This window comes from Triticum urartu, unplaced genomic scaffold (assembly GCF_003073215.2).
Source record: "Triticum urartu cultivar G1812 unplaced genomic scaffold, Tu2.1 TuUngrouped_contig_3425, whole genome shotgun sequence".
NCBI lineage: Eukaryota > Viridiplantae > Streptophyta > Magnoliopsida > Poales > Poaceae > Triticum > Triticum urartu.
This window is the reverse complement of record NW_024113959.1, coordinates 8,767-20,005: the sequence shown is the minus strand read 5'-3', so window position 1 is coordinate 20,005 and position 11,239 is coordinate 8,767. Positions and strand designations below refer to the sequence as shown.

The following is an 11,239-nucleotide window of genomic DNA, read 5'->3' as shown; positions in this document are numbered from 1 at the left end:
TCGCCTATTCACCCCCCCCCTCTAGTCGATATAACGCACTTTCAGAGGCCATGTCTGTACATGCTATGCTCGTCAAGTCAACCTAAGTGTTTTGCATGTGTAAATCTGGCTTACACCCGTTGTATTCGAATGTTAGAATCTATCACACCCGATCATCACGTGGTGCTTCAAAACAACGAGCCTTCGCAACGGTGCACAGTCAGGGGGAACACTTTCTTGAAATTTTAGTGAGGGATCATCTTATTTATGCTACCGTTGTTCTAAGCAAATAAGATGTAAACATGACAAACATCCGATGCAAATCATAAAGTGACATGATATGGCCAATATCATCTTGCGCCTTTGATCTCCATCTTCGAGGCGCGGCATGATCACCTTCGTCACCGGCATGACACCATGATCTCCATCACGTGTCTTCATGAAGTTGTCTCGCCAACTATTACTTCTACTACTATGGCTAACGGTTAGCAATAAAGTAAAGTAATTACATGGAGTTTTCATTGACACGCAGGTCATACAATAAATTAAGACAACTCCTATGGCTCCTGCCAGTTGTCATACTCATCGACACGCAAGTCGTGATTCCTATTACAAGAACATGATCAATCTCATACACCACATATATATAATTCATCACATCCTTTTGGCCATATCACATCACATAGCATACCCTGCAAAAACAAGTTAGACGTCCTTTAATTGTTGTTGCATGTTTTAAGTGGCTGCTATGGGTTTCTAGCAAGAACGTTTCTTACCTACGCAAAACCACAACAGTGATATGCCAATTGCTATTTACCCTTCATAAGGACCCTATTCATCGAATCCGATCCGACTAAAGTGGGAGAGACAGACACCCGCCAGCCACCTTATGCATCAAGTGCATGTCAGTCAGTGGAACCAGTCTCACGTAAGCGTACGTGTAAGGTCGGTCCGGGCTACTTCATCCCACAATGTCGCCGGATCAAGATAAGACTAGTAAAGGTAAGCAAATTGAACAAATCATCGTCCACAACTGCTTTGTGTTCTACTCGTGCATAGAATCTACGCATAGGCCTAGCTCATGATGCCACTGTTGGGGAACGTAGAAATAATTCAAATTTTTTCCTACGTGTCACCGAGATCAATCTAGGAGATACTAGCAACAAGAGAGAGGGAGGTGTATCTTCATACCCTTGAAGATCACAATGCGGAAGCGTTACAAGAACGCGGTTGGTGGAGTCGTACACGCAGCGATTCAGATCGCGATCGATTCCGATCTAAGCACCGAACAACGGCGCCTCCGTGTTCAACACACGTATAGCCCGGGGACGTCTCCTCCTTCTTGATCCATCAACGGGAGAGGAGAAGTTGAGGGAGAACTCCGACAGCACGACGGCATGGTGGTGATGGAGCTCGGGGTTCTCCGACCGGGCTTCGCCAAGCGCCACGGAGGAGGAGGAGGTGTGGGAGAGGGGGAGGGGCTACGCCAGGGGAAGGGTGCGGCTGCCCTCTCTCTCCCTCACTATATATAGGGGGAGGGGGGGAGGAGGCGCCCTAGGGTTCCCTAAGGGAGGGGCGACGGCCACAGGGGAAACCCTAGATGGGTTTGGGCGCCCCCACCCCTAGGAAACTTGGCCCCCAAGCCGGGAGGGGTGGCTGCCCTAGGGGAGGCACCCCCGCCTCTCCAAGTTACGTGAGATGGGGTGGGAGGGGCGCTCAGCCCCTTAGTGGGCTGATGTGCCCCCTCCCCTTGGCCCATAAGGCCCCCAACGCTTGCCGGGGCCTCCGAAACCCCTTTCGGACACGCTGGTCGTCACCCGGTACCCCCGGAACAATTCCGGACTCCAATACCCTCCGTCCAATATATCGATCTTCACCTTCGGACCATTCCGAAACTCCTCGTCACGTCCGGGATCTCATCCGGGACTCCGAACAACCTTCGGTAACCACATACTATTTCCCATAACAACTCTAGCGTCACCGAACCTTAAATGTGTAGACCCTACGGGTTCGAGAACCATGCAGACATGACCGAGACATCTCTCCGGCCAACAACCAATAGCGGGATCTGGATACCCATATTGTCTCCCACATGTTCCACGATGATCTCATCGGATGAACCACGATGTCAGGGATCCAATCAATCACGTATACAATTGCCTTTGTCCATCGGTATGTTACTTGCCCGAGATTCGATCGTCAGTATCCCAATACCTCGTTCAATCTCGTTACCGGCAAGTCTCTTTACTCGTTCTGTAACGCATGATCATGTGGCTAACTCCTTAGTCACATTGAGCTCATTATGATGATGCATTGCCGAGTGGGCCCAGAGATACCTCTCGGTCATACGAAGTGAAAAATCCCAGTCTTGATTCATGCCAACCCAACAGACACTTCCGGAGATACCTGTAGTGCACCTTTATAGCCACCCAGTTACGTTGTGACGTTTGGTACACCCAAAGCATTCCTACGGTATCCGGGAGTTGCACAATCTCATGGTCTAAGGAAATGATACTTGACATTAGAAAAGCTTTAGCAAACGAACTACACGATCTTGTGCTACGCTTAAGATTGGGTCTTGTCCATCACATCATTCTCCTAATGATGTGATCCCGTTATCAATGACATCCAATGTCCATGGTCAGGAAACCATGACCATCTATTGATCAACGAGCTAGTCAACTAGAGGCTTACTAGGGACATATTACGATATATGTATTCACACATGTATTACGGTTTCCGGTTAATACAATTATAGCATGAACAATAGACAATTATCATGAACAAGGAAATATAATAATAACCATTTTATTATTGCCTCTAGGGCATATTTCCAACAGGCGGATCGGAGCAGAGGAAGAAGACCACCGGACTCCATCAATGGCGGTAAGGACTTTTCTCTCTTGGAGATGCACGCTAGATTCGATCCACAGCGATAGATTCGATCCATGGCGGAGGGGAATGGGGAATATGTAGATAAGCATAGGGGTAGTTCATACTAGTTCATAGCAGTTCATACGAGTTCATACATGTAAGATCAGAATGCAAAAGGGGGATTGGGTGATTGGGGGATAGGGGGTGGACAACGGACACCGACTGACCGTGGTAGCCGTCACCGGCGTGCAGAGCGGCTGGCGGAGCCGCTGGCCTTCATCTTCTTCTTCATCGCTGTGTGGGCCGGTGGGTCGTCGTCATCGTCCTCGATGGAGTCGAGGTCGGTCTGCCAGGAACGATGGCCTGGCTCCGGCGCCCTCGCTGGCATCTGCACCGCTTCTTCTTCCTCCTCCTTAGGCTCCCCACCGATGATCACCGACGGCGCGATAGCCGTCTCCCAGTACACTGCGGGACAACGATCATTAGGAGCCCAGTAGGTCTTGTACTTGCACCACTTCTTCCTCTGTTTAGCGTCGACGGAGACGGCCTAATTCATGGCGCAGCGAATGATGTCAACTGCCATCGCGCCCTTCGCTGGGTCAGGAATCAGCGTCTTCAGCTCTTCTTTACTGGCCTTCATGAGCACTGCATTAGATTCCTTCTGCATGTCCGGCATGGAGACGAAGTTCGAGCAGACCTCCATGGTGTTCTCGAACTTGATCCGGTCACCAGCCGTCCACCCGAGGAAGAAGGCCCTCCGGCCAATACCCCAAAGGAAGGGGTTGGCGTTGGAGTTGGAGCTAGAGCTCATGGCGATGGGGAGGAGAAAGGTTGACAGTGAGAGAAGAGAGGGGGTGGGTAAGTAGTGGTGGGTAGGGTGAGTAAATATAGGAGGGTGAAGAGGAGGAGGAGAGTGACAGTCATGTCGTTTTAACTACAAGCTCTTCAATTAGCCATGAACTCTGTGTTGTGCGTGACTCCATGAATTATGTGCAGATCGAGGAGAGCAATGAGATGGGCACGGAGGTGCTCCCGGCCGTTGACAACAAGGGCAAGCAGCCCCTTCACCCAATGCCCGACGAGGTTGTGCTGCTGCCCACTGCCGAGGAAGATCCGAAGACGCCTGAGGGCGGCGACGACGAGGGCATGGAGGAGCCCCCAGCAACAAGCGCCGCAACTACGACCACTACCATCAGGAGGATGGCCCAACTCACTTCTGCAAGGTCATCCTTGCGCCGAAGTTTGAGTGCATCCCCATGCCCCTGGACTTCACCAAGCACTTCGTCGCGGTGCCGACGGAGTTCAAGCTCAGGAACAACACCGACTGCTCCTGGAAGGTGACGGCGAAGATGATGAACGGCAGGGTGACCCTGGATCAGAGTTGGGCCACCTACGCAACCGTTCATCAGATCAAGATCGGCTACATGGTGACGTTCAAGATCCTCACTCCCGACACCCTCAAGGTCATCATCTTCGACGATGATGGCATTGAGGTCGTCAACAAGTGCGGGAAGCACGACGAAGCCTTCGCTGCCAAGGAGTAGGGCCGGGCCACCTCTTTCCAGCGTACTATCGAGTCTGCTTTGAACACGTTTATGATTTATGCACTGAACTATTATGAAGTGTGGTACTGCTTATATATGAATTATGCTAGTTGATGCTTTGTTTATACTCTGTTGTGCTTATGATGTGTGCTGCCGAAGTGTGGTGGTAACCTCATCAACTAGCCAAAGAGGTTACCACACACCAGGCGTTGCATACAACCAAACACCATGCCTTGAGTTTGTCCACTAACATGCAGACAACCAAACACCAGACAGTGTGGTTCTGCCGATGCAGGCAAGAAGGCATGCAGGCAACCAAACAACATGAAGATGGTGCATTTGAGGCTGCATTTGCATAGTCAGGTTGGGTGGAGAAGCGTATGCAATGCGGGTACTGTAGCGCACGGCAACCAAACACGCCCCTAGAGATTTTACGAAGTCATCGTAGACGCATCGTAGTCGATGGGAACGTCTCCTCCCACTGAAAGCGTGTCGCCGAAAATGCGTCGGCGCGGGCGCGAAGCGGACGCCACGCACGCCTTCTCGGTGTCCGCGGCGTCCCCACCTGACGGTCGTCCAACTACCCAGCGGCCAGTATGGTCAGCTTAATTTATGACAACCGCCCACCTCAGGCCCACACGTCAGCAACGACGGGTCGTCCTTTTTTAAGTCGACCGTGCGGGAGGGGGGGTCGTCCTCATCCGCTTCCAGAGAAACTCCCCGTCCCCATCTCGCTCCCCTGTCGGCGACAACCCTAGCCACCCTAGTCAAGCCAGATGGGGCTCTTCTCCGGCATTGATAGCAGCAAAGCCAAGGGCAAGGCCCCCGCCATCCCTTCTCCCTCTTAGCTTCCCCTGCCTCCGTCGGCGCCAGCTCGCCGGTCGAGGCAGTGCGTCAACATGCCAGTGCACCAGGCAGAGTGGCACTAGCAGCACCGCGTGCCTCTCCCGTACCCTGACGTCACCCTGCCGCATGACTGACATCTGGATCCGGAGAGTATCCCAGTGCCGTCGGCGCCGCGGATGGCTAGGGTGCACACACAGGAGGTGCAGTGTCGGCGGGCACAACTGACACCGGAGCAGCGGGGCGACATCACGTATGCCTTCGACTCGTCCAACTGGGCTCATTGGTTTGCCTTCGAGCACGAGGAGGCCAGGCGGCGCAGCGTCCGTGAAGTCGGCCGCAGGTCACCGCCGCCCCCTCCCTCCCCCCTTGCCGTCCGCGACGAGGACCAGGAGGCGGAGGCCGCCTACCAGGCGGCCATGGCGGAGGCCATGGCCCTCTCCGCGACAGGCGGTCGGTCGTGCCGCCGGTGGCCACGCCTTCCCTCATCAAGGCTGAGCCGAGCCGACCCCCATCAAGCGCTACTCATGGACCGAACGAGTGCGTGAGTGAGTCAACACTCTATCCGCCTGGCCAGCGTTGGCCATTTTTTTCGCTCGCCGTCAAAATGAGCCGGGCCAGCGTTGGACACATGCGCCCGCCGGTGGCCACGCCTTCCCTTGTCAAGGCTGAGCCAGAGCCGACCCCCATCAAGCGCTACTCATGGACCGAACGAGTGCGTGAGTGAGTCAACACTCTGTCCGTCTGGCCAGCGTTGGCCATTTTTTTCGCTCGCCGTTAAAATGAGTCGGGCCAGCGTTGGACACATGCGCCGACCCAAACGTGAAAGCAAATGTTGATGTCCGCCATGCCCATTTGTGTCGGCGTTTTGGAGTTGCTCTAACCACAGATGGTTCGCTGCACCGCAGTGTGCTAGTACTACTATCGTGACCCTAAAAAAATGTACTAGGCCACCGTGCGGCGTGGGTGCTCTGGTGCATCTCTCTCGTAATCCGTCCACACGTCCAGTCCGATGAGCGGAGCTGCACACAAGTGCAACCATGACGCGACACGCCAGTAGCAGCTTTGCAAAATCCGTTAAGCCGTTGTCTTTTTTATGTCAGTGTCAGGGGCATCTCCAGCGCCGTGCGGCAAACGCCGGGTGTCAGCAGAGCAGAAACAACGACACAAATAAACGCCCAGGGAGGCGGCCGATGCGTACGTAGGCACGTACAAATGACATGCAGTACGCATAGTACATTATTGCATACACATACATACTGGATGTTCGATCACACGGAGAGACAGACATGGCACGAACAGCGTCCGCGAGGCACACGCTGCGCCGAGCTTTTGTGCCTAGGACGCAGCCTCTCAGTCCTCGATCACAAAGGCTACACCGTCGTGCTTCTTGAAGTAGTGCGTGGTGTGATCCACGATCTGCAGATTCCACAAGCATCGTCAGATGGGAACCACTGCCGAGCAGCCAAGTGAAGCAAATGCCCTCGGCTTAGACTCAGAAAAACCACCAGCAAAAAAAAAAAGATGTGTAAAAAAAACCAAGGGCAGGAAGGATGGCAAACCATCTAGCAGCAGCGCGGCTTTAATTTAAATGCAATGGTGCGAATGGCACGATGAAGCAACATAATTTTATGAATTCACATCCTAAACAGATGAGATGATAAAAGTTAGACTTGATGCGTATAATTAATAGCGCTAGTAAGATGGGATGTGCTCAACTGCATGGACGAACCAACCTTTTTTAGTGCCAACATTTTGAGTTTGGCCTAAATGGTAGCCGATGGATTTCCTCACTTGTTTTAGATTGGGTGCACAACATTTCCTCCAGTAGAAAAATCTGGATGGAGTACATCAGGCTTTCAACTCTACTTAGACTATTCAATCTAGGACAGGACAGGGCGGGACAGGGTTGGTTTCAAGCTCCAGTAGATGAATGATGCACTTCTACAATACTCCTATCAAGCGTAGCATTAACTCTGTAATGCTTGTATCACCATGTAGCATTAACTCTGTAAAACTCCTCCTTAATTAATGGACGAAGCAAAGCCGTTTCAAGAAAAACAAACAATACTCCTATCAAGCTTTCGACTCGCTACCAAAATAAGATCGGCTGGTAGTTTTCCGACTCCAGCTCACAAAAGTTTACTTAAGACAGGATGCATGTACCACTGTGCATACCAGTAGCACTGTGCTACTCGGGATGGGATTGGGCCGGGTCATGAACTGTCTGACAAACTATATGAAATTGGAAGTTAGGTAACGCAGTAGTGAAATACAAAAATGTTCATATATCCCAACTGAACTGCCTCATGAAACTTCTGAAAATGGAGGCAGCAACTTTAGTATGTCCACAGAAGCATAGAAGCTACTTCAAAAGAAACTCTTATCCTAGTATTGCGGTTTCCCTCACTTTTCCTAATTAAGGTCGGTGCTATGAAGTCCAGTTTTATAACTAACTACGACACTGCAACTGCAAAGCCAGACAAAACTACCTTGGATTTGTTAGAAGCCAGATGGAATAACTGTTTTCCAGACAAACTAAATGTAGTAATGAACTTATAATACTGCAACGACATGGCAGTACGGCACTCACATTGGTGTTGCTCAGCTCCAGGTTAAAGTAACAACACAATTTTATAATTTCATACCCAGACGAGATGATAAACTTAAGAGTTGATGTGTATAATTAACTTCTGGTAAGGGAGATGTAATCAACTACATGGCTGAATTCTTTTTGATACTACAACATAGTGGGCTTGAACTAAACTCTAAAGGATATCCGAGCCCTTTTAGATTGTGTGCACAACATTTCTTCCATTAGAAAAATCTGGATGGAGTACATCGAGCTTTCAACTGCACTTTAGACTATTCAATCTAGGACATGATAGGACAGGTTGGTTTCCAACTCCAGCGAATGAATGATGCACTTCCATAGGATAATGACGCAACAGCAATAGTTTTAATAGGCTTCCGACTCTACAACCAATAGCAGTATAAGAAAGATTGGAAGTTTTCCAACTCCAGCTCACAATAGTCCACTTAAGACAGGCTGAATATACCACAGTGGGTAGCAGTAGCCCATGGACTAAATGAAAGCTTTATGATTGAAATGCGTACATAATTGTGAATTCATCAAGAACTGTCTGACAAACTCTCTGAAATTAGTAAAACCTTAGGTAACGTACTTGTGTGCAAAGTGTGAAAAATGCACAATAATTCGTATATCATAGTCTACCTCACGAAATTTCTGAAAATTGAAGCAGCAACTTCAGTATCGTCTACAGTAGTACTCCCTGCGTCCCTTAATATAAGACGTTTTTGCAGTTCAATTATTTTGCAGTTCAAATTGAACTGCAAAAACGTCTTATATTAAGGGACAGAGGTAGTACCATAGAAGCTACTTCAAAAGGAACTTTTATCTTAGCACTGTGAGTCTGTGATTTCTATTGCATTTCAAAATTAAGACCGGTGATATGTCAGGCTCTACTGCTCTAAGAAGACACACGAAACGAACAAGTTCAATTTTATTCCAACCAACAATGACACTGCAACTGCAAAGCTAGACAAAACTAGCTAGAGGAATTTGTTAGAAGCCAGATTGAACGATTGTTTCCATGCACTAAATGCAGTACTAATAATGAACTAATAATAGCACAATGACATAGCAGACAGCACTCACATTGGTGTTGCTCAGCTCTAGATTATAGAAATCCACGGCGTCTGCCTTGAACAGCGGCCCGGCGTGCCAGGTCCCGGCGTGCAGCTTGAGAAATTTCGGACCGGAGACACGGAAGACGCAGACCTCGGACGGGTCCGGGGGCAGATAGAAATGCCCAGCGCGCGACTGCACGGCACTCCCGCCACCACTCTGCTCCGTCGCCCCGTCAACGATGGAAGGCTTGGCCACGCCGAGGTACCAGTCCTGGCCGCCGATGGAGCCCAGGCACTGCGTGACGCTGGCGTGGTGGGTGATGGACGAGAACTTGAGCGGCCTGCTCTCCAATCTCATGATGTAGAACCTGGCAAGATGGAGAGGGGAGAATAAAATTTCAGAATCTTGAGTCTAGTTCAGGTAGGAGAGGATGATTGGTTGGTGGTGCTAGTATGTGGAGAATCGAACCTGGGGATGCCGCGGCTGAGGTCAAGCTGGGCGTCGTGGGGGCCGAACTGGTCGCCGTCGGGGGAGGCGGCGATGACCTGCCCGAAGGGCGCGAAGGACTCCGGCGTGGCCTCCCCCGGCCGCAGCGTCACCACCCTCGGCTCCTCCCGCTTGGCTTCCATCGCCCGCGGCGCCGACGAGGAGGCGGCTCTGGCTCCGGCGCGCACGGCTCTGCAGCGCTTGCTGTTGCTGCGAGGAGGGGGAGGGGGAGGAGTGGCCGTGCTGCGGCGGCGGAAGTGGCGAGGCGGCACGCGCGGCCCAGGAGGCCCAGCGCCTCCATCCAAACGTTTTCCCGTGGCCGAAACTGCAGCGTGCACGGTGTGGTGTGGTGCGCCGCAGTGTGCTAGTACCAGGCCACCGTGCGGCGTGTGTGCACCGGTGCATCTCTCTCGTTATGCCAGTGTCACTGTGTCAGGGCATCTTCAACGCGTGTGGATCTTACTCTGCCATCCAACATCATCCAAAAAAAAACATTATCCCGCACATAGGGCCAGTTCTTTTCGCGCAAGATTCTATAGAATCAAGATTCTGGAAAAAAATTCTAGAATCTGCTTCTCCTAGAATCTGTGGTTGAGTTTTTTTTCTGAGATTGTAGTTTAAGATTTCGCAAAAAAAAGATTGTAGTTTAAGATTCTAAAGAGAGTTATGTGTTGAAGAAGTTGCAGGCCCGTACCAGACACTTGTGTAGCATGTTTGATTGCACAGGGTCCTTTTACTGCTTTTCTTTGAACACTTTATGTAAATACTAGTACTACAACTTAATGATTAATCAAGGCACGAGGTATTAAAACGTATGGACAGCGATATTTGGCAACAGTGTGCCCGATAGGAAATTTACCTTACCTGTCGATCACCCGCCAGCTAACAGGCCAATCACCCCGCCAGCTAATCAGGCCGACCACCCCGCCAGCTAACCAGGCCGATCGTTCTACAAGGCCCAACAGAATCTCAACTTTCCCCCACCCCCTTACCTCCCACGCAAGTATACCCTCTCTCACCCTCCCCACCACCCACACGCCCCTCCCCACCCCCCCGCCCCTCCCCGCTACACAGCTGCTCAAAATCAACACCAAAGACCTACCCCTCCTCCAGATCTGGATCAAACAAGAGCAGATCATCAGGGAAGCGGTGGAAATTACCAGGGATACGGCAAAGAAATCACCAGGCAACATCACCTCACCCTGGTAAGAATCAAAGACTCATTCAAAATCTCCAAAAAATTCTACTTAATACAAATACTTACCCCACCGCCACCCCACCCCCTCCCAATCTGTGCAAAAATTACCATCCTTTCACCTCTAGAAAACAGAATAAGCAGACTTCTCTCATAATTTTGCATATTGCAGTGACTTACCAACCAACTAATTGCAAAATTACCAGCCCCCCGTAGTTTTTGTTACCAACTTTATGCAACAAAACAGAGTGCCCAAAAAAATACCACATTCCCCTGCTACACTAAACACAGATTTTGTGTTTTACCATGGAAAAATAAAGACAAATAAAGGAGAGAGGAGCCTTTATTGACCACAAAAATCATTCTCTCATACAATGGAAGATGCATTGCAAAAAAGGTTCATTTTTCAGTCTACAAGAATGTTATACTGCATGAAGTAAACAAGTTATCAATCTGTACATAGAAGAGTTATCATATCCACTTAAGTACTAACATTGGATAAAGAAAAGTGCTGCCTTTTAATGGAGATGCTCATGTTGTACTGTAAATTGTCCTGTTTAGTGTTCTTCCCAATCACCCCTGCGATTCTTGCCTTCAAACACCTGTGTAAAGAGTAAAACAAAACAATGAGTTTCAAAAAAAGAGTGAACACGTGTAAATGTGTAC

General features: G+C 50.2%; 1 protein-coding gene across 2 annotated transcripts; it reads right to left on the bottom strand.

Annotated features, from left to right (window-relative positions):
- Nucleotides 1–6,407: 6,407 nt before the first annotated feature.
- Nucleotides 6,408–9,787, bottom strand: LOC125527275. 2 transcript variants are annotated; one of them, XR_007292030.1, is made up of 5 exons: nt 9,361–9,787; nt 8,920–9,259; nt 6,977–7,077; nt 6,803–6,884; nt 6,408–6,659 (listed from the first exon to the last, which is right to left on the bottom strand). XR_007292030.1 is itself a non-coding variant. In XM_048691809.1 (3 exons), exons 1-3 carry the CDS (start codon nt 9,519–9,521, stop codon nt 6,594–6,596), a joined length of 567 nt encoding a protein of 188 aa, XP_048547766.1. In that variant the 5' UTR covers nt 9,522–9,656; the 3' UTR covers nt 6,408–6,593. The 2 variants fall into 2 exon arrangements, 1 of the variants encoding a protein (XP_048547766.1); XM_048691809.1 differs by lacking the exons at nt 6,803–6,884; nt 6,977–7,077 and having other exon boundaries at nt 9,361–9,656.
- Nucleotides 9,788–11,239: the final 1,452 nt, after the last annotated feature.